Source organism: Aulostomus chinensis, chromosome 20, assembly GCF_037954235.1.
Source record: "Aulostomus chinensis isolate RoL2024-O1b breed Wild chromosome 20, RoL_Achi_v1.0, whole genome shotgun sequence".
NCBI classification, from domain to species: Eukaryota; Metazoa; Chordata; class Actinopteri; order Syngnathiformes; family Aulostomidae; genus Aulostomus; species Aulostomus chinensis.
In genome coordinates, this window is record NC_141339.1 from 18390361 (window position 1) to 18418190 (window position 27830).

General features: G+C 41.7%; 4 protein-coding genes and 1 pseudogene across 13 annotated transcripts in view; 1 reads left to right on the top strand and 4 right to left on the bottom strand.

The window, feature by feature from the left end:
• On the bottom strand, window positions 1-23801 carry LOC147243121 (E3 ubiquitin-protein ligase rnf146 pseudogene; annotated as a pseudogene). 2 transcript variants are annotated; one of them, XR_015110660.1, is made up of 2 exons: window positions 22921-23801; window positions 1-2131 (listed from the first exon to the last, which is right to left on the bottom strand). The product of XR_015110660.1 is annotated as an E3 ubiquitin-protein ligase rnf146 pseudogene, transcript variant X2 (transcript). The 2 variants fall into 2 exon arrangements; XR_015110659.1 differs by lacking the exon at window positions 22921-23801 and adding an exon at window positions 2791-2970 and having other exon boundaries at window positions 2-2131.
• On the bottom strand, window positions 4171-6128 carry LOC147243122 (R-spondin-3-like). 2 transcript variants are annotated; one of them, XM_086190041.1, is made up of 4 exons: window positions 5851-6128; window positions 4966-5106; window positions 4619-4765; window positions 4171-4549 (listed from the first exon to the last, which is right to left on the bottom strand). In XM_086190041.1, the coding sequence occupies exons 1-4, from the start codon at window positions 5888-5890 to the stop codon at window positions 4344-4346; spliced, it is 534 nt and encodes a 177-aa protein (XP_086046167.1). In that variant the 5' UTR covers window positions 5891-6128; the 3' UTR covers window positions 4171-4343. The 2 variants fall into 2 exon arrangements, with proteins under 2 accessions (XP_086046167.1, XP_086046166.1); XM_086190040.1 differs by having other exon boundaries at window positions 5809-6128.
• cenpw (centromere protein W) lies at window positions 10204-12960 on the bottom strand. Its single transcript, XM_086189828.1, has 3 exons — window positions 12682-12960; window positions 12483-12596; window positions 10204-12129 (listed from the first exon to the last, which is right to left on the bottom strand). The coding sequence occupies exons 1-3, from the start codon at window positions 12766-12768 to the stop codon at window positions 12103-12105; spliced, it is 228 nt and encodes a 75-aa protein (XP_086045954.1). The 5' UTR covers window positions 12769-12960; the 3' UTR covers window positions 10204-12102.
• On the top strand, window positions 13371-16162 carry hddc2 (HD domain containing 2). The gene is made up of 6 exons (XM_086189830.1): window positions 13371-13564; window positions 13766-13887; window positions 14392-14498; window positions 14603-14667; window positions 14999-15137; window positions 15289-16162. Exons 1-6 carry the CDS (start codon window positions 13412-13414, stop codon window positions 15387-15389), a joined length of 687 nt encoding a protein of 228 aa, XP_086045956.1. The 5' UTR covers window positions 13371-13411; the 3' UTR covers window positions 15390-16162.
• The window catches only part of tpd52l1 (tpd52 like 1), an 18169-nt gene continuing 6247 nt past the window's right edge, over window positions 15909-27830 (bottom strand). For 5 of the 7 annotated variants that reach the window (XM_086189821.1, XM_086189819.1, XM_086189824.1 and 2 more), the window contains 7 exons: window positions 25828-25946; window positions 25590-25738; window positions 23811-23912; window positions 20187-20201; window positions 19567-19605; window positions 18908-18968; window positions 15909-17981 (listed from right to left, as the gene is read on the bottom strand). In XM_086189821.1, the coding sequence (XP_086045947.1) occupies window positions 17859-17981; window positions 18908-18968; window positions 19567-19605; window positions 20187-20201; window positions 23811-23912; window positions 25590-25738; window positions 25828-25946 (608 nt within the window). In that variant the 3' untranslated portion in view covers window positions 15909-17858. The remainder of the gene's footprint in view (window positions 17982-18907; window positions 18969-19566; window positions 19606-20186; window positions 20202-23810; window positions 23913-25589; window positions 25739-25827; window positions 25947-27830) is intronic. The other 2 variants (XM_086189820.1, XM_086189823.1) reach the window with 2 other exon arrangements.

Sequence of the window (27830 nt, forward strand, 5' to 3'; positions counted from 1 at the left end):
ACCAAATATGTGGATTTAAAGTACAAATAAACGCTTTCAGCGCAACACTTTTCACACCGCACGGACAGTTTATTTTAGGTCACTTCAAGGACAGGACAGCAGCATAAAACAATAGCAGCTGTAGCAAAAGACCCCCCCCCCAAAAAAAAAAAACAGTGTGTAAGGACGACTCAAGTTTGTCCAAGTACATGTTCTTGCCAGTGCTTTGAAAGGAGCCCTATGAAAACTACTACGACAAGAAATAGAAATCCAAATGTGCCTTTCCACATATAGCCGGATAGTTTCCAGAGCTTCTGCCAGTAGCTTTTCATCACCCAACAGCACACAAAACCAACACGTCACTGTTAAAATAAGACTTGGTAAGGAAAACAGAGGGAATACTAAGACATATATATTCTTTAACACACACACACACACAAAGACACACACAGACTTAGTTAAACAAAGTCAGTATACAGATAGTGATCAATTCCAGCACTCTGTACAGTGATTGGTACACAAGCTTTTAAAATTAAACTTGTTTATCACACCTTCGTTCACAAAGAAAACAAACAAAAAAACCACGCTGATGTCTCAAAAAAGGATTTATAGAATTAAAAGCATGTAATATAAAAAATAAAACACTTAGTGCACCGTGACCGGCTGATGTAAAGGCAGCCACAGATGGGTAATTACATCAGCCAAAACCCTGTCACAGTTTTCATATTCTGGCCTGGAAACAGGAAAGTAACTTATTCATCACTTGACATAATGCTGGCAAAAAATTTGACTTTAGTGTTTTTGAAGAAAGCCTTAAAAAGGTCCTTTGAAAGCTTAAAGTTTTAGTATTTTTCTAAATTAGGGGTGACAAAACAAAAAGGTTAATGGCAAACTCTTGGATCACCTCTATGTTGGTGGATGGTGAAAAAGCTGCATCAAACGTGGATATTTGGGTATAAAAAAGCAGTTTTGCAACAGAAATAACAACACACATGAAAATGTGTTTTTCCTTTCACAGGACTTATAAAGATGCATTACTTTCACACTTTTTTGCTGAAGAGTTTAAGAACAGTGTGTCCATCAAACTTCCATCACAGTGCACTGTCCATCAGGACTATGTGAGCGGAGACTGAGTGCAGAGGTGGAAGCCCCGCCCCTCGGAGGCATCCTGGCTGGCTGGGTCTCTCTTAGCGGCAGTTCCCTACGTCTTTGCTGTGTCATCCCTTCTTCTCTTTCTCTCGCCCCCTCTTGAATTTCCTCCTCACTCTCACTGCTGTTCTCAAACGTTTGAAGTTCTTCATCTCCTTCCCCCCCTTCACCCTCAGGCTGGCTGATTGTAAGCTGAGACAGAGATTCTTCAAGGACTGAGGATGGAGGAGATGGAGGACTGGGGAAATGGCGCCCCAGGAGGGTTGAAGGTCTAACAGGAGGGAGAGATGCCAAAAGTCCAAAAGTTCTGGATAAAGATTGGCCATCAGTGTCCAATCCATCAGCTGAACTGACACGTTCTGATGATGTCAGGGCAGCTACGGTTAAAGAAGAGTGTGGTGCAGGTTCAGGGTCCAACCTCAGTCCTGCCACCCCTTTCTTTGGAATATCCACGACATCTCTCTTTATCTTTCGTCTGCGGCCGTGTTCATTCTGTCTATATTGCACCATATTTTCCAGATCGGCCACATAAAGAAATCCAGCAATCAGCATCTCTGTGCTCTTCCTGCCCTTGGCAAAGGCGTCCTCCAGCTCACGGCTGGTCCTCTCATCATACTGCCACCAGCCGTTGCGGCCCTCATAATACCATGCGTAATCCTCACGGAAAACACTCCCCGTCAGTGCACCACGGCTCACTCCTGCAGCAGCGGCTTTCAGTTCTTCTGGGGAAATGAGAACTGGCCGCTCCAGGAAGTCTTCTGGAATCTCCTGTCGGCAGAGAGCACAGCGCTTGCTCTGCCGGGAGGCACCTTTTACACAGAGGAAACAAAAGATATGGCAGCAAGGAAGACGTACGGGGTGAACGCAGTTCTGCAGGCAGATGGCACACTCTGGGGTGGTGGTGCTGGATGGGGCTGTTGTACAGTTATCCTCCACATCCTCCATCAGCTTGGGGGGAGCCAGGTCACTCACTGAACAGTCCACTTCTCCACAGCCTGCCATGCTACAGAGAAACACAGAGCTGTTACAACATGTCTGATGAGACCACAAGCAATGTTTGAAAAGTTAGGCGACAAAAAAATGTTACAGTAACACTTCTTAATACCACACAAGTCCAGTTTGATGAAAATCTGATATGTGATATGCCACATGTATAATTTATCATAATATATATCGAATAAAAACTCTTCTGAATATCAGGATGTTCTATATCGCCCAGCCCTACAGTGTAGCCATCAGGTCCACTTCGACAAAAAAAACCCTGATTATTAGTTCTACTTACAAATCTATCAAATTGTGTTAATTTCAGTACAAATAAATGTTAGTTTGTCACGTTTACGTGTTTAACACAAGTCTGTCCAGGTGTTTATTACTTAAATTCAACAAAAAAGGCCTCCTGCTTTACAATGCTAGCTTAAATGCGAATCAGACGCTTGCCAACTCTCTAATTTGCAAGCGGTACTGCATTATTACAGCTTAACATTGCAGCAAAGTTAGCACCTTGTCTGTTACGTGAATAAAATATATTAAATTTAGGTCAAGATCTTTTATTGACGTTAAGGGTCATGCTAACATTCTCCTAGCTAACTTAAGTAAGCTAGGCTAACATGAACTTTACGCTTTTATCGCATTTATTATGAGTTGTAACGTGAGGCGACTTACGTGAACGTCAGGGTGTCTCTAGAAACGTCTTTGGTCAGTCAAAGTGCCGGTGGAGACTCTAAAGCCACATATATATTTAGAGACAAAGTTGTATACCAAGTGGCGACTGCAGACGAGCCCAAGTACCTGAGTCAACATCGTTCGCAACGGTCTCACGTCGTCTCCAACGCCCGTTGTTAGGTTCCGTAGGTCTGGTGAAGCTACGCACAAGACGTACCGTGCGTCAGGTCTACGCAGTTATGACGCACTAAGGAGAAGTTTGCTCTGAAATCTAACTAGCAAAATCCCTCCGGGGCAAACTTGGACAGCATGACTGCTTACGTGAGCCCGATAAGCTCACAGTAAAACGCAATGTTTACTGTTCCTTTTATAATTCTTATCCTGGAACAATTATGCATTTGTTTTGCTATGGCTCGCACCATATGTCTCTTGGAAGGACATGATAATGTTATAACACTCAACATTGTATAAAAAGTAACCCCAGCAAAGAAATCATCACTAAATTTGAATTCAAAGCTAAATCATTAAAGTACTTTATAAATTGTATCACTTCAATGGGTAAAAACCACATTCTAAAAGTCAAATTTTCAAAAACTTTGTCAGAGTTTCATCTTTTTGCTGTAGATGCCAACATGGCTGTCAATTCTTTACAGCACGTCTAACAAAAAAGTGAATGTCCATTGTCATACTATGAAAAACTAATCTCTGTATTGTCAGTTATGCTAATTGATTTGCCATCATTTATTACTATGTTTTGATGTTGTTGTTTTTTTAATTCATAGCACTGCATGTTAATGCTTGTTCTATTTGCTCTATTGTTCTATTTAGATACTCTGAATGGCTGTGAGTGTGAATGGTTGTCTGTCTCTATGTGTTGGCCCTGCCATGGACTGGTGACCCATCCAGGGTGAACCCTGCCTCTCGCCTGAAGGCCAGTGGGATAGGCTCCACCCCCCTGCCACCCCTAACAGGATGAGCAGTAAAAAATGGATGGATAGATTACTATACATTAAGAATTACATAATAGTACCCATAACATAAATCATACTTTAAATAACCACATAACACATCACAAGTAGTATGCAATTTTTTGTGTTATATTTATGTGCAGGTGAGATTTTCCTACTATAAAAAAAAATGAAATAAAAATCTCCTCAGATTGACTGGACTGATCACATCATACAGCTGTTTTCTGATGTATGATGGGGCAACATTTGTTTTTTTTTCTTCAGAAATGAGTTGAAACTAAGAACAAAGAGTGCAGTAAGACATTTGCTGTAGTCATCAAGCAGTGACAACTTTATACAAACCCAGTAACCTATTTGATCATTGCTGCAGCCACAAACAGCAGCATGAATCAGATCCAGATGAGCTCAGAGATGAAGCAACAACAGACTTGAATTTCTCTGTAAAGAAAACCGTTTCAGCGTCCATTAACATCTATTAGGTTGCATAAAAATATATTTTATTTCAGATCAGTTTTTTTATGTTTGCTAAATGTTTTTTTTTTGAAGTTACAGAACATGCATTAAGTCATTGTGTCAGCAAACATTTCAGAATCTTGTAACTTGATACAGCTTCAGTTGTTTATGGATAGCACACTTCCTGAGCCCCGTCACATGTGTGTAGGGGTGACCGGAGATACTTTTGGAGTGCAGCACTTCTCGGGTATGTCTCTCTCTTCTCTTCCTGTAGGAGCGTAAGCTGCGTTTCCGAATACATAAAGTCCATTCGGTCCATTGCCCAACTTCACAGTGCACTACAGAAAAAGAAGAATGGCTGGAACTTAAATCAAAGAGGATATTAAATTAAAGAGGGTATCTGTTACCTTGAGGGATGCAATGCTTGAGTTGTACATCTGGCTCAAATCCTGTTGGGCAGGTAAGGTAGCACTGACCATGGAGGGAGTACAGGTTTGCTCTACATCTTACACACGTGTTCCCCCTCACACACAGCTCACACCCTACAGGGCAGTCTAAGAAAGATGGGTGTAAACGCACAAATATGTTCTGGGGCTTTCTAAGATTGTGATAACTTTTTTTTTTTTTTTTTAGTTTACCTGTACTGAAATCATGAACAAGCAATGATAAAATTGGGGGGTGGGGTTTGGGGGGCCATCGGTGGGCTAATCAACACTGCTTCTCACAGCTTCTCCATAAATCTTGTGCATGTTACCTGTGCATTCGTGCCTTGCTGTGTTTGCTGTCAGCCCCTTTGGACAGCTGCTTTCACATTTCCCCTGGAACAGGAAAAAGCCTGGATGACAATTTGTGCAGAAATTTTCACTGAAGCAGGAAGCACAGTCCTCCTTGCACCCTGCAGATCATATAGGGATTAATTTGGGTCAGTGCAGATGAAACAGGAATGATTTCTTTATATATGGCAAAGAAACATGCCAGCTTTTTGGGTTACAGTTATTTGTCATCCTCCTCAGGAGCGGAAGAGAAGCTAGATACCCTTCTCTCCTGTGTGTGTGCATCAGGAGCAGAGATCTGCAGAGACCTGCTAACCACTAGTAAGCTTAGCACAAGGAATGGTAGTAAAGTAGCTGTATAGCATACCTCAGATAAAAGTCGCTTTAAGCACTTAATAGTTATTTTACAATCAGACCCAGCCAGAATAACTTTCTTGACTGGGAACAATGTGATGCAGCAGCACCTCAAAACTACAGCTGAACAACACAAATATTAATAAGGACTCAGAGGTACTGAACATGGCCGACTTTGCAAGCAAAGATAAGGAGACTTTTAAATAATCCAAGATCCTGAGCCATATATATTTGAACTAGACTACAAAGAGAAAGACTGACGGGTTTTGGAAGCTAAGCAGGTAAGATGGAGGTATGCTAACCCTGCCCTTCTGTTGCGCTTAGCGAACTAGCAGTAATCTGGTTCCTGTGGGTCTCAAACAGAGGAGAGAGAGGTATCTATCATCTTGTCTTGGCTCTAGGGAAGATGGCTGATAAGCATGTTTACCAAAAAACTTGGTGTGTTCCTTTAAGGCATCACCGGTACCTACTCGTGCATGTGTTGAAGTGTGGTGAACGCGTGCCGTAGTGACCTCTGGGACACAATGACAGACAGGTGCCCTTCTGCCTCATCCCGTCCAGCTCCAAGTGGAAGAAGAAGCGAGGTTTACAGGACAGACATCCATTCAGGGTCGAGCATGTCGCACAACCTGCTTGACAGTGTCTGCTCCCTGACAAGTTACCTAGCGTGAGATAGAGGTACAAAAGGATTAGTTTTCTCCCCCCGATGAACTACAGGAAATTCCCCCTCTAAATTGTGAGTGCTAGCACCACCGGTGCCGAGGCTCGCATTGCTAACAGTCACGCTAGCTCTGTCAGACGTGGTGCTGGAACCTGCAGAGCTGATGGTTTTGACAGTGAGTACTCAGTGTTCAGCTGATGTACTGCATCCACTGCCAGTTTCTTTCACCCACTTGGGCTTGAGACAAGCTTGTTCCAACCATATATACACATTTGCACAAGTTGAGCAACATATAATGCGCTAAAGGATCTTATTTTTTTCTGATTCTGGAAAAAAACGCACATTAGTGCAATGTGTCCTTGATGCCTTTAGGCATGTGCAGTTGCTGGATCAAGGTCGAAGCCAACCTGACAGGGACAGTGTTGATGAGGGTGGATCTCATCTCCGCTCTGAAGCTGTCAGACTACAGTAAACACTGAGGTCGAAGGAATACCAAATGTGTATGGAGGAGGAATTTAACAGATGGAGTTCTACATTTGCAGTACAGAAGATTTTGTGAGAAGAGGCTCGGGGTAGTGCTGAAAACCTGTGTTCTCTAAAAGACGCACTTATTGTCAACATATGTAGTGTCTGTCTGCTCTTGGCAAAGACCGTGCACACATCATATAACAATACTATTGACGAGGTAGTGGTGAAAGGTCTCGAGTACTTACGTCTGTGTTGCAGAACCTTTGTGTTGTCAAGGCCTTTAGTAAAATTCATAAATTGCAGAATCCAAATGACTAAAGCCATCTGCATTTTCTTTGCCCTTCAGTTCAACATAGATCCGTTCAACGTAGACACCTTGCATCCCATCTCTAATCCAATGTCCTGAATTTGAAGACAGTTGAAAATGATTCCCGTGGATCCTTGCAGAGAGACTTCAGCCAGGGCAAGACAGTAGGCGACGGCAGAGTTCGGCTGAATGTTTCCTTGAGAAATAATCCTGTGTGCATTCCATGAGATCACTTGAGCCCAAAGAATACCATGAAAAATGCAAACAGAAGACAAATCATCACGATAGACACCACCCAGATCTAATGTTAACTTTGAGTAAGCTGCTATGGATTTGCATTCCCCCCTGCGCACACACACACACACACACACACACACACACACACACACACACACACACACACACACCTCTCGTCCTCCTCTCCTTTTTTTCTCAGCCGTCTTCATTTATCAACAGACTGTGATTAAAAAAAGATTTTCAGAATTTCAATGAATAAACTATAACTCTAAATTAAATAAATACCACAATCATCAAATGCATGATAATAATGTTAATATGATGAATTTTTAAAATCTTTTTTAAAACTAAAATTATCTGATTTATCAACAACAATAATAATCATAATAATAATTAATTAATTTCGATGGACATTAAAATACAAGACTTACAATCTTGCATCACAACACATGGTTCACTGGATCATCATAGCACATTAAGTACACTTCCTTTTGTCCTGTAACACATTTTTAATTGACAGAAAACCAGCTAGCAAACGTGTGTGTGACTGAAACCAAATCATCGCTCATTAAAGAATAGAAAAGCACGACAAAATGTTTTGTACATTTCTTCGGGTCAACGCCCGTCTTTCAAAGACTTCTCACATAAGTTGGCGTCAACCACAGTGATGGAATAGTGGTTTAAAAAAAAAACAAAAAAAACAACTTCCACATTTAATTAGGGTAAGAGTCGGGATTTCAAACCAAAAATATTGCGTGATTTCAATACATCTTAATGAGAGAACAAAAGACCCGAGAGCTGGTGGCGTACATAAGGATTTATACTTCCCGTAAAATCCGCTGGAACTTGATGAAAGCTGCAGTTCTCAAGAGGATTTATTGTTTGGCATCGAAGTGTTTTTCATCACCTTTTGGGACCCCTGAGGTTCTGTTTCTCAAAAACAGATTTGAACTCTCCAGCAGTTCCACGTCATGCAGCAGCCGTTCCTGTAAATACTTTCCCTCTTCGTATCACAAATCGAGGGCAGAGCCATATTAGATGTTGTGTATTATGGATGTGCTTGACACGTTGATGTGTGTAGGATCCAGTGATCGATGCTGAAGTTTGACATCATAACCCCCTGACATCACCCCTCCCCTCTGGTAAACCTACAGTAGCCTGCAGGGTCATTAAAATGATACTGCACCCCCCCCCCCCCCCCCCCCCAAAAAAGTTTGATTTTATTGTGTCTTGAGCTCATAAATATGTTTTCACACAGTTGCATCTCTTTTTTTAGAGTCCTTAATGCAGAAAGAGCCAGACATGTATATTTAGCTTGAAGCTAATGGTGCCCTGTATTCACCAACTACCGGTCATGGCAGCACCAAACTGCAACGGTTATACTTGCTTTGTTTTTTTGTTTGCTCAAGTCAGGCAAGTGTTTGTGGATCACCGAACGTCCAGCTGAACAGAGAAGATACAGGTTGTACTGGACGATGCACTTGTGAGATTTTGAACTGACATTTTTGCTGGATAGAGGGCTGCCATTACCTTCAAGCTAAGAATATGTAGTCGTCTCTTTCCGCATTCTGGACTCACATATAAGTGATGTGAGCTCAAGTCATCCATTTAACAGCCAGAGTCAGATAAATGTAGTCAGCAAAAGAAAAAAAGGTGCAGATCCCTGTGAGAGCCTTTTTAAATCCTTGATAGAGTATAAAAAATTCATGAGTGAAAATGTGAAGCATTTGAATCTCCAATAAATCTATTGGAGTTAATATTCTATCAAGTTCTGCCAATGAGCCATCCTTGCAGGACCTTTTTAAATAATGGTAGTCTTACAAAGGCATGACCAGAAAATGGCAAAAACACTGGAAAACTGTGAATCCATGTGCTCTTTATTAAGATGGAACCGGTTTTCATAACAACTCCTCTGCCAAGATGGAGTGCCTGACTTAAAAAAGCCACAGAGGAATCAGCATTAGCACATTGACAGGACTTTACACTGAGCTGGTTGATTTATGAGAGACAGAGCTACAAGACAGTGCCAGAGGGGAAGGGGGGGGGGGCAAAAGTCTATGAATGTATTGTGTTGAGAACACTGAACTGAATGAAGGAGGGAGACTCAGGTGTCAGGGGTTCAAAGTGCACAAGGGTGGAGCACCACGATCCAAGAAACACCCCATCAACCTGACTGGGAAAATAAACATGACAAGGCTTCGCTCACTGGGCTTCCAAATCAGATTCCTGAGGAAAATACTGGAGGCTACGGAACACCTGGAGAAACGACTTGATTCCACAGTGCAAAGCTATGATGATTATCGTGAAGCCATGTAAATGTGGTATGTACCTTCTATTTATGCACAGTTGAGGTGCTGTTACCACCGGTGGAAGATTTCTAACTCTTGTTAGAGGAACAGCCTCTTTCTTTCTGTATGTATGTGTAGAATTGTGTGGGAATGAGCGCTAATCACCAGAAATAAATTACTAGTGATGATCGCCCTGTTTCCTTGTCTCAGAGTTTGTGTTTTTTGGGTTTTTTTTTTGCCAGGACTAAAGTCGATGGTAAACACAAACTTCAGAGATTCTAGTGTTAATTTTAATTCACAAATTTCAAAGCATTGATGTATCTGAAAAACTATCAACATGTGGCTCATGACTGCAAATGTCATCATATCAAAACCAGAGGAAGCTTAAAGCTAGTTGGGTTCTTTGAATGCGCGTGGTTCTTGCATAGCGTAACGTTAGCATTTACGCCCCAGAAACATAAGCTTGGTGTTCATTTGAGAAAATTAGCTTCTAAGACTCATAAATATTTGTTCACCAAGACTTCTTCGAAAAACCAAAACCAAAATAAAAAAGACAATATAAAAACCACTTTGGGTTTTGTTGGCGATGCAAACTTCCGGGTCAGAGCTCTCAGAACTGTGCCTTGAGGAACTTCATTAGCTCCTACCTCAGGGTTAATACTTTGTGAGCAGGGGAAGTGCATCATCAGGTGTAGAATTTTGTAGCGATAACTGCAGCTGTCATTAGCATCTGAAAATTACCGCTTGCTCTCGTAAGTTCAGTGTTTGTGGCAGCGTGAGTCCATTCAAATAATAAGAACAAGAAAACCCCTCAGTAGAAGGTGGCCCCTCAAAGTACTCAGAAAACACCTTACAAATACACAAGCACAGAGGGTTTAGTCTTTGATACTTGGAGTTAAATTACTTTATTTTTTTGATTTTAGTTGTATTACAGCAGCAATACATCAAACATATAAAGTTTAATATCTTATAGTTCCAATTCTTTAATAAAATAAATGTGCAACAACCAACATGCACCAAAAACCTCTGCCAGAATACCATCAGACACAGAGGGAGCCCAGTGTTCACAATGTTCCCTTCCCTAACCACCATTTGCATTTTGTGCATCTGCTTCACATATAATGAAATGAGATTACTAATGTCCATGGAATGTTGTCTCCTTCCTCCACTCAAGAACAAATGTTCCGATCCTGAAGTGTTGTGACAAGTCCTTTGTGGGCATGTGGTGAGATTGGCTGTGGCGTCAAACTGCAGAAGCTGAAATCGAAAGCGGGGAATTGTTGCGAAACAAAAGTTTTCAGTTGAAACATGCCAACTAGCCTCTCCATGTTAGCGAGTGGCATTTGATTTTAGGTGACCTTCTACTGACCCAACACCTGTGTAGCAATCCCGCTTTTTAATCAGCGTCTGAACAAACACTAAGCACACAGAACCTTGTTACTTCAACACGTTACAAATGTGCAGAGAAAAATCTATTTATTTTAGCGTAGTTTTATCTTGCGTGCTTGACATGAGAAGGACATCATCTCAGATCATCTATGTAGTGCAAAGACAAAAAGTATGTGGGAGGAGCCAGCAGCTCACCCTCGTGAAGACCACGCAGCTTAAAAGACTGACCATGACGAATGAGCGCCAGGCCAGACCTGGACGACAGACTGAGCCCTCCACCACGATGAGATTCCTTCACCTTTGGAACCATGCCGGTATATTTTACTGTTTGATGTGACAGTTGGACATTTCCACCTGGGAACTACAGATTATACTGATGGAGTACAATCATTAGTGAGCTCAGCAGGGATTTCACTGTCACAGAGAGTGGATGTAAGGCCTTTTTAAGACTTCAGAGATGCAATTCTATATTACTGTCAGTTAAAACGGATGGAAAACCACCAGACGCCATGACACCTACCATTAGTCATTGAGAATACCACAACTTTATCTCAAGAAAACGAAGCCATCATTGGTGCTGGAGTCTACATCCAGTATGACAGCTGAAAATGTCAATGGTTGTGCAGCGAGTATCAGAGTACAGCTGCAGCATCTCGAGATCTCGACGTACAACATGTTATTACTAAATGGAGGACCTGGATCACGTCACATTGTACCTTTTACTCAAACTGAGATTTGCCCATTCCAGCCTGTAACCACAGAGACAAAAGGTTAAACTGACGGGGCTGCCTATCGCTAGCTAAAACCAAAAAAACATCACTAAAAATACAATGTTTAACAGCCTCTAGAGGGCCCATACAGATCCACACATTGTACAATGGCATTTTTGCTGTTCTGGTTACATAATACTGTCTGATCCATGTAAAGACAAAATAATAATCAAAAGCAGAACATATAATTTTCAAACTTCATGTCACATATCTGTCCTGTGGAGTTTTCTTAGGTTATGTCAGTAAACCTTTGCCATTTTGAGAGGAGCTCTTTGTTTCTCATTACAAGAACTACCACAATACACCACTGCAGAGTAAAAGCGCTCTGCTGCTGCACAAATACATCTTTGCAACTCATGTCAGTCAAGCATTGATGTAAAACCTGAATAATTAGAAAATTAAAACTGCTACAGAGGGATTTGATCTTTTATTAGGACTGAAGATGATAAAAGACAGGAGTTGGGTGACTGATCATTAGTGATGTAATACAGATGTATAAATTAAAGATATTAATAATATATAATCACAAGGACTTTGCTTGTACAAAGAGTGGAATAAGACACACACAAATATATTTCAGAGAAAAACATGCCATTAAAATAAAAATAATACTAATCCTAAATATGATGCTGCCAACGAGATCTTCATCCTCTTGCTTTTTTCAGCACTTTCTACAGACAGAAAAAAATGACATGAGTACCTCCAGGTCAAAATATTCCCTTTACGTAGAACATTGTTCTTAAGAGTAAGCAACATCTCAGTCTATCATCACCAATATTAGATAATAAACAAATAAAAACTATGCTGAATGAATAATAAAAAGATGGTTAGTGAGAAATGAGGAAAAATGAATCGAAGAGGTTTAATGCTTCTCAGCATTTTTAATTATGGATATTTTAAAACGAATAAAGTGTGAATTAAATTCAACTGCTCCTTGTTTTGTTTTCATGACTTCGTTACTCCAGACGAAACCAAAATGAGATCATTAGCATCCATGAACTGGTGTTAGCATCCATGAACTCACCTTAGAAACCGCTCGGAGGTGTTGAGCTCTGATAGTTGCAGATTTCTCCTCAAAAGCTCGAGTCTTCGCCTCCTCGGCCAGGCTGCTGAGAAACAGCAGCGTCAGGAGTTCAATCTGAGAAAACAGAAAACGAACCACCTGTAAGTAAACTATGCTAGCTAGCTGCTAACGTTAGCAACACTCAGCTAAATCGACCTACCATCGCCTCTGACGCCGGCCGCACGTTGAGGTTAGTCCTCATTTTAGATTTAATTGTATTTTTCAATTTCGGCGCCTTCGTAAGCATATTTTCTAGTTATTGTAGTTAGTGTGCAAATCGTAACGTTTGTTTACAATTTCTAATCTCCCGCTCCTCTGACTTCCGGTGCTGCGTACTCTTCTTCGTTTGTTTCCTGGTGCTCGACGTCGCCTCTTGGTGTGTTTCCGCCATCTACAGGTTGTTCTTTTCCACAGCTGTAATTATTGTATACATTTGTAACAATCCCTGCGATGCCCGATTACATTCATTTGGTAAAACCGAAAATAGAAATACGCCAAACAGACGTACAGGATTTAAGTGTAACTAAATCTCCCCCGCCCAGGTTCATTGTAGGGCTATGCTTCCTCCTAGCGGCTGCATTTAGTATTACACCATACGCTCTTCCTATATTTTTTTTCTTCCAATATTTTCCCTTGAACAAATTGCACATCGCAAAACTCCCAGGACACACGCCATGTCAGCACCCAGTGTCGCCTCGGTACATATTTAATCATTCAACGAGATCTTTAAATCTGCGTCATCACATAGTAGACGGTGTTGCCCTGACAACCGAGGTCAGGGCTGAGGACCAGGTGAATTTGGACAACCTCCAGCAGTTTGTTCTAGCTACGGTTGAACATCAAGTAAATCACTTGTCTCCTCAAAGTATAAATTGAGTTATCTTAGGTGAATGTGCGCATTTCAATACAACAGGTGGCGCTATAACCGCTCTGCTTCCGTCATCAAAGCACAAAGAAGAAGAGGGATCATGGAAGCCTCGGTGGTGAACGTCGCTGGAGTGAGCGATATGTTGCGATTTATGAAGTTAATCGGCCAACTCAAAGTAAGAGCTCCCAGTTTGGAGAGCAAAAATGAGTATTTTCGAACTTTCTAATCTTTCAGTCGATGTGTCTTTTCTGATTCCTCAATGACATCACTTGACAAAGTGATTTAACTGGAGAAACCTGTTCAATAATTAGATTTTCCTTTCATGAAATCCAAAAATAGACTTTTATTTCTCATAGTTTGTGATTGTTTCCCGCAGAGGGTCCCGCGTACAGGCTGGGTGTACAGGAACGTGAAAGACCCGGAGAGTGTATCGGATCACATGTACCGGATGGCCATGATGTCACTGACCATCACTGATCCCACAGTAGACAGGGACAGGTGGGTCCTTCACACACCTGATACAGGACCAGACCAGGGGGCAGGAGTCTGAGGGGGGAAAACATTCAGGGACATCGAGTGATGTTTTTCTAGTTCATCATTTTTCCAGAGCTGAATATTGCGGCGAGGTGACGGATGAGTGACGATGTAATGACACAGCAGATACACTTCAGTCAAATCTTGGCACTGAGCTTCCTCTGCTAGCAGCAGTGTCAGGTGGACATACAGAGGTGTCCTAGTTTTATATTTAGATGGGTTGTTGTAAAAGATGTCAGTTTTTCTCCTATTTCATAGAAAAAAAAATCCAATATTTTCAAGATTTGAACGAGTATTTCAGGCAAGAATCTCAATCTTATTTTACACTGGTCTGTAAACTCACCTGCAACAAACACGAGCCCCATAAATATGTTAAAAAAATGTTCCCACTTTTATGAATTGAACTTAAAAGGAGTAGAAAAAAAAATTCCGAGGTGTAATTTCCCACTAATCCATCTGCTCATTGAGGTGTATAAAGCTGGCTCTGGTTCACGACATGGCAGAGTGCATCGTGGGAGATATCGCTCCATCAGACAACGTCAGTAAAGAGGAGAAACACAGACGAGAGAAGGCGAGTGGTCGGTCCGAAGGTTCTACTTTGGCATCCGCGTACCGCTGAGGTGATGTCCTCTCAAATCTTTCTTTTTTCACCCTTAAATCTCCCTCGTTCTTCAGGAAGCCGTACGCCATCTAACGAGTCTTCTGCCAGAGGGACTCAGACAGGAGATCTTCGGACTGTGGGAGGTGTGGTCCTCTTCTCCCTGGCGTGTGTTCACACTACGCTGCTGTTGGTAGACTGAAAGTCACAGTGAGATAAGGCAGATTTATTATTATGGAGCCATTCAGAAGTACTTTACAGCAGCAAAGAAAATCCATTCAAACAAATCTATTGGTACTAATATTGAGGACTTTTAATCTTTAAACAATCATTTGGTGTGTTTTCCTCTTTCAGCTTTCCTAGTTGTTTTAACAACTGATTCGATTTCTATTCCAGGTGTGTTGTTAAAACTCCTGCTTCTTAAAGGAAGAAGGCAAACAAGTGTGCTTTTATATGTTTATCCCACATAACCTGCAGGAATATGAGAACCGGAGCAGTCCGGAGGCCCGGCTGGTGAAACAGTTCGACCTTCTGGAGATGATCCTGCAGGCTCATGAGTATGAAGAGCTGGAGGCGTCGCCAGGAAGGCTGCAGGAGTTTTTTGACTCCACCAGCGGTAAGCTGCGTCACTTACATTGATTCCACATGAATTTCAGAAGTTTGGCTAAAGTAAAAGTTAATTCATGTTTATTTCCATCCACCACTGTTGAAGAGATTTCTATTTCAGTGTAAACACATTGTGCATTGTGATGTGCGTTTGCCCTCAGGTGCGTTCCACCACCCTGATGTTCTCCAGCTTGTCAGCTCTTTGAGTGAAGAGAGGGGACGTCACATGACCGATGGAACAAAGAATTCTGGGAACTCATAGGCGAGGCAGCCGCCGGTGCAGTTTCTCCAGAGCCACACTTGACTTTCGACGCAGTGAACGCACACTCCTCTCCTCAGGGTCGGCTCTCCTGGACTGTGGTGGACGAGGAGGCCCAATCCCAGTGCGTGGAAGGTGACAGAAAGAAATTACAGTTTGGAGTTGATGTTCTCTGCTGCGCCCTGTTTTTGTTCTGTTGAGGCACTGGCTACTGTTCAGTAGAGGTTATCATTACCTCAGTATTTTCAGCTTGAGTTGATGCTCTGTGACATCGTGGAAGCTCGTCTGCCCGAGGAGGAGTGAGAACACTTATGCACTTGTTCCGTCACACAGCCTGCGAGCCCTCAAACTGCCGCCGCTGTGCTTGTGAGGGCAGAAAATCACCAAGCGCCATTCCAGTGTTTCATAGTTACATCACTGTTCCGCATGCGTGACTGTTTCCAGGTAGCAGTCTGACGTCTTCAGCAGGTTCACTGGGTTCTATTGGCTGATTCTAATAAAAGTCACTCGACATTTGTTTTGTTTAAACCGATCTTTAATATCGATACATGAGCCAGAAAAACAGTTGTGTACAATCGTATGGACACACATGAATAAGTTAAACAAAGTGTTATTTCAGTTGCAATGACTTAATAAAAGTTCAGTGTGTTTTAAACGGTGCTGAGATGTATTTTAGTTCAGCCAAACATGAGGGATGCACGACTCTACGGTTTTTCTGTATCAGCAAATACGGATCATGTTCTTAAATATTGGTAACGACCCAATTTTGCAAAGGATGAAATAATGCAGTAAAAGATGAGTATGTTTTAGAAAATGTTTTGGAAATGAGGAAAGAAATACTGTCCTCACAGACACAATGTTCACGTGTTTAACGTGTGACAAAATTTGAAAATTAAACTTTTTAAACCGAAAACAGCATCGTGGCTCAATAGCAGCTGCAAGTCAAACCTTTTGTAAAAACTGACACATTTGGAAAAAAAAAAACCAAATTCCATGTCGTGCGTCGCTACTCACCACAAACATAACAGACTTGACAACCTACGCACGACCTTTTAGAAGCTCCCGACTGTTCCCGTGAATTTTTATGTACGCCACTTTATAAACGGACAACATGAAATGACGCTGATATATTTTCAAATCACGATAAAGAAAAAAAAGGAGCTCACACAGAACAAATTGTTATTTCAAAAGTAGGAAGTTGCCTTGATGGCAGAGTTGAGAGGACGAAGAGTAAGAGAAAGAGAGCGGCGGCGACTTCTGCTTTTCCTTCATTATAAAGCTGTGTAAGCGTTCCGCACCAGCCCGAGTCAAACAGCTCATCTGAGCTCGTGTAGCACAGGTAGGAGTTTGTGTCCAGCTCTACAGAAATGCCAGATAGTGTTTATCACTTATTGATCAGTGGGTGTCTCATTTCGTGCCTTGCGACTCAGCGGGTGAAACACCTTGACACCTGTTAGACTTAAGCTCGACTCTCCAAGATGTTTACGGTGTCTACAATTTTTCTTCTCCAATATGATCGTTGGTTTTTTTTTGTTTTTCCCAATTTTTCCCAAAGCGTCTTGTTCCTCTATATGTGTTCATGGACAAAAGTCCAGGCCGTATCTGACTGCACATGGCACACTCACAGGGTTTCACTTCTTCCTACCTCCACAAGAATGCACTTCCACATGACCCAGCACTCAAGACCCTGATACACTCACAATATGTATCAGCATCAATTTTAAAAATACGTGTCACGGAGCTCAATGGAGGTCCTGTATCCTGGTGTAACGTGTAGTTTACTAATGATTGTTTCACTTGAGACCTGGGTTGATTGCAACAGTTTAGGTTTTAAATGCAGACGCACACGCTCACACACTTTTGCTTGATACAGCATGAAGTTAAAACATACATTGATTTGAATCAGACACAGTTGTGGAACTGAAGTGTAGACACTTTGGGTTGACTGAGCCATCTGATCTGATGAAACTCGACCAATGTGCCGTCTCCCTCGTGGCACTGACTCGCAGTACAACCTTCACCATGGAACCATGGCTGGTTGGTCTTTTGCAGGATTTTACAAAACTATAGAGCTGAGCTTCATCTCATATGGGGAGGGGTGCAGCGGGGGCCAAGGACCAACGCATCAGATTTTCAACATGTGGTGTAATTAAGTTTGACAGCCACCAGGGGGCAGAAGATGACAGATGGAATAATCCCTCCACAGGGCTCAACTACTACCTCTGTCATGAAGATTCTTAAGGTGATCTAATTGTTTGAAATCGGCCACTCAGAGATCAGAGTGAGCTGCTGACATGTTAACAACCAGCTTTACCTTCCATTTTGCTGCTCAGAGTATTTCAGATTGTCTAAACATGTCAATGCTGTGAGAACTCAAGGCTGCTGACTTTATCACATACATGGACTTTGCTGTGTTATGGCGGTGTTTGAGTTGCTGTTTCAGTCCCCCGACCTCGTGGCGTGGACGCAGCTCTAGCACGGCCTCTCAGGTGCGTCCACCAGGTTGTTAGTAGGTGTGTCCTGAGAGCTGGCTTTTGCTGCAGAGTTCAGGACTTCCTCAAAGCTTCCTCCAGGCCCAGAACCCCCGACTTTTGTCTAAGAATGAAGAAAAAGAATGTATTTAAGCTGAAAGTCTCTAAACCAGGAGAGAAGCCAAAGATCTCATCCACAAAGCTTCACAACACAGGAGCCTGCTTTGACTTGGATTGCACCATGTGGCAATGTTGCGTCTCCCCCACTCAGGTCAGGATCAGCCAGAATAAACAACCAGCAGCTTCACTGTACCGGTCCGAGTGTGAGAGAGCAACTGAACAGAGATGACAGTGTTTTGTTCTCTTTGTTCCCTCAAGAGATTCTCCATCTACGGTGTTCATAGCTCACTACAGTTTAGAACCGCTTGTGATGGCCAAGAGTAACCAAACACTAGACGACAGTCACTTCTTCACACTTTTTGATGACTAAAAACTAGTGCTGTCAGGAGATTTAAAAATGAATCTAATCAAATACAGGATTTGCAATAAATTAATCGCATTTTAATCTCATATCTGCTTAAGGTCTCCAAATAAAGAATTCAAATTCTAGGACATTGCAAAATTGTAGTGCATGACTAATCAAATGAATACACTAAGAAGAGAAGATCTGAACTCCATATTTGTATTGGTGATTGAATAAAACCGAAGTCAGGACATCTTAAGGCTGAGACTCATAGGCACTTTGACTAGCGACGCATGTGGTAAAGCAGTATTTTCATCACTATAATCTTCCTGCTCAAGGTCGAAATGTTGGGCATCATTAAACTCTTGTTGCAAAGGCGTTGTGTTACTTGGGTTACAATGTTCTCAGGGTCCAATCATTGACATTTACTCATTCATACCAGTCCCTTAGCATTTCAAAGTTGTGGGGGACCCAAATTTTGGGTCACGGGAGCCCCACAATACATGTGGGGTCTGAACAACTTTGCCGGGCCCTGAAGTTTGTCCCCATGTAGCATACTGGACCACACACACACGCACGCGCTTCACCTTGATACTGGACACTGTGGTCTCGACTTTCTCCTCAAAGGACTTGAAGCTGGGTGAGTTTCTGTAAAGAAAAACACTTGAATTTTATTATTACAGCCGCCATGTTAAGTTACAGTTACTTCAATTTACTCTCGACTAAAATGATTGTATTTACATATACAAAATTTAGAAAGTTACTGGTACGTATTTGTGTAAGATTTGCATTAACTGCACATGTATTCTCTGTGATGGAGATATTTACTTAATATATAGATATATTTATATAATATATAGATATAGTACAAAAAGCAAAAGTAAATGGGTATAAATCTGCCACAATACTCCAAGAAAACACTTATTTTATTTGTTATTTTATTTAAGTTTATCAGTATCAAATAATCTTGTGCTCACACAGTCACTGATTACATAAAAGGTCAACAAAAAAGACAAATCACTGTGTTAAAGAAAAATAAAGTCAGATTTTATGTTCCGGGTCACAATAAATTAAATATTATTGAAACAAAATCAAATGATCTTCACTCACTCACTCACTCACTCACTCACTCACTCACTCACTCACTCACTCACTCACTCACTCACACACACACACACACACACACACACACACACACACACACACACACACACACACACAAGCAAGCAAACACGACAGCAGTTACCTCATGGTGGGCATGCTCATAGAGTGTCTGATAGAGTAGCTGTCCCCAGAGAGCGTGGTGAGAGAGGAGTTAATCATTAGCACAGGTTACACAAACATGGAAGCACCAGAGAAACAGCTGAGCTGGCCTTGAGACATTTCTCATCTTTCCTTTCATATCATGCAGCACACGGCCAGAAAAACAAGGGAAAGGAAGGGAGGAAAATAAGCAGGCGCCATTCTATCAGGAAAGTGGTAGCAGAATGTATGGAGGATAGTAGGATAGCATCTAGCATGTCCGCTCACTAGTACACCCACAAATGCTGCATTGATGCTATTATAAATGATGAGGCAATACTCAGCCTGCAAGTGCTCTCCCTGATGTTTTGCTTTCTGTTACAGGAAATTTCATATGACCTCATAATCTCCACATGATCAGTTGAAGAAATTTTTACTGACCCAGACACCAAAATCAATTTGCTCTGATTCTGAGTTGAGACATCACCTGACTGCAGTCCTGCACAGTAACAGCATTAACCAGAATCAGCTGACCCTTGCCGGTCTGTGCTGTACCATCCAGTCAGTGCTGCTAACTCTCTGTGCATGTTTCTGTTCAACACACAGTCAGCGGCAGGTTCTTACCCTATGGAGTTGGACCTTGGGGAGCATGGAGGAGGAGGAGGAGGGAGAGTAGTTTCAGAGACAAGGCTTCTATTGGCACATCGGTGTACAACGCTGTCCCTGTGACTTCTATCACTCATACGAACTATGACAGCTGTTGAACCTCCACTGGTTTCAATATTCATTTTAAATCTTCTTTTTATGGCCATTTTAGACCTAAAAAAATAATATTTGTAGATAAGCTGAAACCTGAGGATTTTCTGAAAATTGACACTTATCAGCTTCTGCAGCAGACAGAAATATGAAAAAAGCTTAGATATTTTGCTTCTGTGAAAAATTACTTGCCTTTGTCCTACTGTTCTTTAAATATAAAAATATTACATGCAAAATCAGAGGAACCCAGCTATTGTATCATGTCTAAACGGGCTACATAACCATCAAGGAGTTATTAACAACCTAAAATGAAATCAGGACAACAGTTATAGTCAGTATCTGTCAGATTAAGTCAACTGCAAGTGAGCTGATGAAGTCAAGCTGCCACATCTGGAACCAAACTGCACTAAACTATTGCTGATCCGACACGTGCACTGAAGAGGCAAAATGAAAACACCAGAGTCAAACACCTGTGCAGAGACACACACCAACCCCCACTTCAGCTTTATGAATAAAACAATAATAGAAAAAAAAGCAAGCTGCAACTGTACAAACATACAGAATATTTCATAAATGCACACAATATTTGATGTAAGTAAGAAAGCAGATTTTTCTGTCAGTGTCAGCTTGTTGTTGTATCTGCAGTATTTCTCCAATAGATATTTTGAGTTTTCTTCTCTCCAGCTTTAATAATCGTCATGGCGAATCCTTGATTAGTGTAACAGAACAGAATGATCAACAAAAACAAAAGCTGGATTATGTGATAAACATGAAGTGGAAATTGTGTTAAATATTTGAAGTGTTTGAAAATCTGCAAAAAAACGACAACAACAACAAAAACCAGACATGCAAGAACACACTTCAAACAGATCCAGAGAAACAATACATACCTCCGAGGGAACAGTAACTCTAGACCAACCACGCTGTAATAACGACAGATAATGCAACGTTTCTCTTCTGTTACCAAAATCCACCCAAAACTACAAAAGCTGTAGTTTACCAGGAAAAATCCAGAGACGTTGTCTTAGCAAAACACTCACAGCCTCCACAAAGCTAATTCACGTTCACAAAGGCACGCAACATTCTACGTTCCGGTGGGAATATCTGTTTATGTAATGTTAATGTTGTTCTGCAAATCAAAATAAGAAAACACGCAGTGTCATTATGTCATTGGGTAGCGTGGGATCATGGGAGTTGTTGAATAATCTGACAGAAATCATGTTCAACATAGATGTAGTGCAAACGCACTTTTAATTAAATGAAATGGCCTGGAGTGATGCGAGCCATCGTAATCATTTGCGAACTCAGCATTGAAACTCTACTCCCTGTCCAGGGGATGAACTCCAGCTAACATTATGGGGTGAATTCAGCTGTGGGGTAACCAAGCACTGTTATTGTTGGTCCAAAAAAAAAAAATCAATAAGAACACGTGCCATTGTTGTAGCAACTACAGCAGATGACACAGCAGATATCAACTCTATTAGCCGTTACCTTTAAACCATTATGGACTTCTCTGGGTGTGAACACTGTTGGAAACAGTTTGAATAATGTAAAGAACACAACTCTCCTGAAGAAATAATCTTGGTCCATTTCTATGCATAGATGTTACATAACGCTTTAATTTTTTATTTATTTATGCAGCACTGTAACTAAAAACGGGGGTGGCATGGCTCGGAGGTAGAGTGGCCGTCAAGCAACCCAAGGGTCACTGGTTCGATCCTCACTTCCCCCGGTGACCATGTCCAAGTGTCTTTGAGCAAGATACTGGGCCCTAATTGCTCCTAATGGCCCTGCAATGGACTAGCGACCTGTCCAGGGTGAACCCCGCCTCTCGCCCAATGTCAGCTGGGACAGGCTCCGGGACCCTTAACGGATAAGCGTTGTAGAAAATGTCTGTGTAGGTTCTCATTCATCCAGGTCATCGTAGATTGAAGCGAAGTAAAATCTGGTCAACTGGACGTAAGTTTATCTTGAAGACGTTTCACCTCTCATCCGAGAGGCTTCTTCAGTTCTAGTGAAGAGTGTGGAAACTCCAGCTTATAAAACTATGTGGGAGTGGTCAGTGCTATTGTGGTGGAAACGGCCCTCCCGAGACTCACCTGGCCTCCCCAAACGACAGTCGTTGTGCGGTGTCAGGGAGTTTCAGGGGTGGTCGTTAGGGAGTTTCACCGACCACTCAGATGCTAATGGACTGTGCTGGCAGCAGCCGTTCCACATGGGTCTTTCAGCTGAACTCTTTGGGGAAGCTTTGAAAGGACTTGGTTGTAAATAGGTGAAAGGAAATGTCGCAGTCCACCTCCTCTGTTCAAAGATGGTTTCTCTATCCTGACGTGGATGGCTTCTTTAACTCCTCTTTCAAACCCAAAGGTTTGAATTAGCATCTGAGTGGTCGGTGAAACTCCCTAACGACCACCCCTGAAACTCCCTGACACCTCACAACGACTGTCGTTTGGGGAGGCCAGGTGAGTCTCGGGAGGGCCGTTTCCACCACAATAGCACTGACCACTCCCACATAGTTTTATAAGCTGGAGTTTCCACACTCTTCACTAGAACTGAAGAAGCCTCTCGGATGAGAGGTGAAACGTCTTCAAGATAAACTTACGTCCAGTTGACCAGATTTTACTTCGCTTCGATCGTTGTAGAAAATGGATGGATGGATGTAACCAAAGTGTTGGCCTTGATCTTATCATATCTGAAGACTTTTTAAACCCACAAATCATGACGCATTTTGCCTCCCTTCAACAAACTCAATACTTACTGGAACATGTTCTTCCTCCCTCACACATGAAGTCCCTGAGTGACACATTCTACAGAGTTCCCTATAAATGATCTATTTATTCCATCAAGAACAATAGAGGCACGCACAACTTTTGTTCGTGTCTCAAACAGAGCAAAAGCAAGTGACAGAGTCAGATCAAGAGAAAGAAAGTGAGTGCGACAGACTTTGCCTCCAGCCCTTCAGCTCCCAAAGAAAGCAGCTTAATGCTGGCTTACATAATCTCACTTTCCCCTCCACTGGATAGAGCAACAGTCAAAATTCTTGAGAGACAGACATAGATCCTACACATTCTCTTCTGCTTTATTCTGTTTCATTTCTTTTTCTGGATTTCAGATCAAAACTCTTTTCAAGTATTTGTTTTTAATACTTCACTACTTGTTCTCATGCTTCCACTTCTACATTCTTTAAATGTTGACACCTATTTCAAGCCAAATTCCTCAAAAGCTTCACCTGCCACCAGTGCCCCCAGCCTGCTTATGACGTGATCTGATCAAGCTGTGGTGGCGACTCTGCCATCATTGTCCCTCGAAGTTGTGTTTGAAAGCTTTGTTTTACAGTTAGCATACAGAGGAAGTCCTCCAGGCCAGCAACACTCGGTGTTAGTATGATGTCAATTGGGTCACCAAAGGAAGAGGGTTGATGTTAGTAACAGCTGGGCCACAGGTTGACAGCAACAGATTTAACTCTGTAATCAAATGAGAGATATTCTGTACCTCATGTCCCCCAACTTCCTGCTGAGGGTGCTGCCGAGGGTGCTGAAGGCTGCGGAGGTTTTCTGTCCTGCTGTGGACAACGTCTCTGACGTCTTCTTATATCTGCAAATACCAGATACAACGGGGTTTGAAATTGACACTTTCATCCACTCTATGTAGAGTTATATATTAGACACAGGAATAGGTGCAGGTGAAGGGAAACATATCCATAAATCATCACGTCACTTGACAAACAGACTTCCTTCATGTGCAGTGCAACGTGATATCACGTTCCCGCAGTGTACGACCGCCTGCTGCATTCAGTCGAGCCAACTTGCTCCGTCACAGTAGCCAGAAACTGGAAGGGGAAGCTTTAGTTTGCTTTTAGCTCAAATTGAAGTGTGGATGACTGAGCATACAGCTGGGTATGGAAGGATTATACTCGACGATGTGCTTGAGAGTTTGTAAACCAACCGTGCTTACAAGGCCGATTGGTGATGCCTTATTTCCCACGAAGAAGAGAACTAAGTACCTGAAGGCGAAATACACTTTTAGGTTGAAATATTGATTTCAATTCATTATAAAGTCCTGTTCGAGCTTTTGTAACATTTCTACGACACACATTGCAATAACACTGCTTTACGATCCAGCTAAGAGCGAGTGTTACAAAACTCAGTGTTGTGCATTATTAGCAAGAAAACACTCCAGTGTATACCAGTGTCCACATGACAGATATGGTTTCAGGTCAAGTCCGATGAAGATCGTGGGTGGGTATCTTCTGTCACTGGTCAGACTCTGGTCTGTAGTATGTCATCAAGAATATGAATGGAATATTCTAAAGTCTTTTTTTTTTTTTTTTTTTAAATAAGGTCAGGAGAAAAATTATTGCCTTTCATGTAAACATGTTGCTCATTTACTGGACCAGTCACATTTTTTTAACAATAAGGTAAAAACATCTCCTGTGGTCAAACTGGTCCATTATAGATGAGGATAGGGTGTGTGTGTGTGTGTGTGTGTGTGTGTGTGTGTGTGTGTGTGTGTGTGTGTGTGTGTGTGTGTGTGTGTGTGTAAAGTAATCTTATGGTTGACGTGTAACTGGATAAGAGGGGAGACATCTAGAAAATATCCCATTGCACTTTTTTGTATCTGCATGTCTGGCTAAGAGCTCAGAGTTAACCACTTAATCAGATATTTAGGAACAAAACAGATTTTACAGTTTTACATTGTATTTACAACAAGGAAGTTAACTTAATGTACTTATCTTATCAGAGTAATGAGGCTACAGCTGAAGATATGAGTTTCAGGGACAGATTCAGGGATGAAATGAACGCCAGGTTAAATTCGATTTACGTGCACAGAACAATAACACATTATTCTTATTTCAGGTGATCAAAACCATGTGCAGCTAGTTTTAGCCTTTAGCGCTATGTATCTCTTTGATATGTTTCTAATCAGGTTCATGATGTCCTTCATTGTACACACAGATAAAACATCACATGCAGTGAGCAGCAGACTATTATGTCTCTTAATTGAGTTTCTGATATCTGCGTGTACGCCAGACAGGATGGTTTTATTTCATATTGGCTGTTGGGATCCCAACTACCTGCTCTTTGTTCGTGTTTACTTTGTGTCCTGTAAAGGTCGTCCTTGTTGACAGCAAACATGAAAGTCATTCAGCTATGTGCAACTTCTTTTGACAGCACAGACATAAGAGACACACTTCAGTCTGCACCTCATCTAAAACCACAAAAGCTTTTTTTCCTCTCCGTATCACAAAACCCTATATAGGGATGTACTCACGCTACAGAGCTCTGCATGTCCTGCCAGCCGCGGCTGAAGTTATTCCTGAGCTCGCTCAGAGGAGTGATGCCCAGTTTCTGTTTCAGATCTGCGTGCTGCTTCTCTTTGGATGCCAAAACCTGCCTCAAAGTGCTCATCTCGTCTTCCAGCTGGATGGACACAGAAAGACAAGGGGCTACTTCACAATATCTAAACGTCTTGATCTGTTCACAAACAATGAGCGTGTGTGTTTTTATACTTTCGCCAATTCTTGCTGGATCTCCTCTCTCTCCTCCTCTGTCATGACGGAGTTGTTCAGGTTCACTTCTGACACGTTATCTTCATCAGCTTCCCTCAGGGGCTCAGAGTCCAGAAAACCTGTCAAAACACACACACACACACACACACACACACGATTTTAATGCATATGCAAAAAATGTAGTAAAGAAAAGGAGGGAGATGAATGAAACTCTCTTGGAAAGCAATTTGTTCAGCCCTGATTTGGTGAGTGTGCTACTCTCTTCAACACACACATTTCCATCAACCATCTGAACCCCTCAATGTGATTTGAAATGCATTTTTTAATTCCAATAAGTTGCCCCCCCCATTTTCAGCATTTTTCAAGTATCATCAGATTTCCAACTATCTGACTGTCCTTGAATGAATCATTTGTAACAATGTAGGCTTTTCGCATGAAAAAAAGACTAAACTAAGCAAAAAATTGTGATACTTCATCAAAATTGCTTTATTCTACATGTCTCATTTAAATTTTGCCATAAATTGCACAATGGAGATCCTGTAAAAAATGTAAAATGCATCCTCAGCACAACTGGGAAGCCATGATTGACTCAACCGAGAGCAACAGTCATGTGATGCAAACATCAGTGCAATTCCACTGAAATGCAGGACATAAAAAATCCCTGTAAATATCTAAAAAACCTGGTTAATAGAGGGTGGAAAATGGTGAATAATTCAATATGTATTTTTCGATTATCGGTGACATTTATGAGCACGGAAATGAAAGGAAAAAAATCAAGGGAAATCAACTTTGTTTTCCTATGGTTGGTTTACCCATACTGAGACAGATGTTGATGCATGTTTGGAAGCTTCTAAAATGAACTTAATCTTACAGCGTCTCTGTTTTTATAAACACTGTCATGTATTTCCAAGAAATATTCAAACTTCGCAGAAATTCTGGAGAAAATCCTGCATGCGTTATGTCCTCCCATGTGTCGGTCTGTGTCTCTGTTGCTCCGTGTGTCTGCCTGACTGTGTCTCTGTCTGACTGTTACGTAATCTGTGGCTGCGGCCTGTGAACGCTAATCTGGATTAACAGACGTGGATTATTTTGCTTAAACACTTCCTGACTGACACTAAAGACAAACACAAGCAACATGCTCTGAGACATCAGAGGGCAGACTAAACGTGAAGGTGCAATATTGGATTCTGCTGGTTTAGAGTAGCGATACCTTGGAGGGATTTTCAACAATGTCTTCTCGCTCTGGCGTTTAATTTCGGTGAAGCCTGTTAAATGTAGAGTATGAAATCACAGGCAAGGACCAAACTATAATATAGTTTTTACAGTGCAGAAACCCCTTATTATACTTCTACTACAAGATCGCCACACCCATATAAACACACACACACACACACACACACACACACACACACACACACACACACACACACACACACACACACACTCTTATGATGCTGATCTTAAATCCCAGTAGAAGGTCTAATCACTTCCAGGATCTCTATGGATGAAAGTTTGCTTTCTGGTAGAGCAACAACACAGACACGTCAGCTGATCAAGCTTTAACTTCAAGTTAAAATCAGGGCACAAAAGCAGCACAAAGCAACAGCAGAATTACCCACATCCTCTGCAAAAAAAATTTTAAAAAATATTACTACCTCATGCTTGACGTACACAAGTTAAAATAAAAATTTTCAGGTTCGAGTGTCATAATTCACTAAATGTGGGATGACATTGAATAATGGCTCGAAAACAGTTTTTGCAGATCTTGCCAGATGACCCTTTGGATATAAAATATCACCACTTTATCATTTCATTCTTGAAATTTTGTTAAAATTATCAAGTAAAATCTTGAACAAAAGGCCAAAAAAAAAAGTGTTGTGTTCATTATCACTGAATCCAAGTTTGAGGCAACTATGTAGGTGTTCCCTCGAGGCAACTAAAACAGATGGATAGTTTCAAACCTGAGGGGGCGACCTCTCAAGCTACCACCACCACCGATGCAG

What these genes read in the sequence shown, in the direction of transcription:
- hddc2 (XM_086189830.1), top strand. Translation starts at nt 13,412, where the DNA reads ATGTGCGCATTTCAATACAACAGGTGGCGCTATAACCGCTCTGCTTCC. An exon ending in CCCACAGTAGACAGGGACAG is followed by an intron (nt 13,888 to 14,391) that starts GTGGGTCCTTCA and finishes CTGCTCATTGAG; the next exon opens with GTGTATAAAGCTGGCTCTGG. An exon ending in AGATCTTCGGACTGTGGGAG is followed by an intron (nt 14,668 to 14,998) that starts GTGTGGTCCTCT and finishes CATAACCTGCAG; the next exon opens with GAATATGAGAACCGGAGCAG.
- cenpw (XM_086189828.1), bottom strand. Translation starts at nt 12,768, where the DNA reads ATGCTTACGAAGGCGCCGAAATTGAAAAATACAATTAAATCTAAAATG. An exon ending in GGCCGGCGTCAGAGGCGATG is followed by an intron (nt 12,597 to 12,681) that starts GTAGGTCGATTT and finishes CTGTTTTCTCAG; the next exon opens with ATTGAACTCCTGACGCTGCT. An exon ending in ACCTCCGAGCGGTTTCTAAG is followed by an intron (nt 12,130 to 12,482) that starts GTGAGTTCATGG and finishes TTCTGTCTGTAG; the next exon opens with AAAGTGCTGAAAAAAGCAAG.
- LOC147243122 (XM_086190040.1), bottom strand. Translation starts at nt 5,890, where the DNA reads ATGAGGCAGAAGGGCACCTGTCTGTCATTGTGTCCCAGAGGTCACTAC. An exon ending in ACACTTCAACACATGCACGA is followed by an intron (nt 5,107 to 5,808) that starts GTAGGTACCGGT and finishes TATGATCTGCAG; the next exon opens with GGTGCAAGGAGGACTGTGCT. An exon ending in CAAGCATTGCATCCCTCAAG is followed by an intron (nt 4,550 to 4,618) that starts GTAACAGATACC and finishes CTTTTTCTGTAG; the next exon opens with TGCACTGTGAAGTTGGGCAA.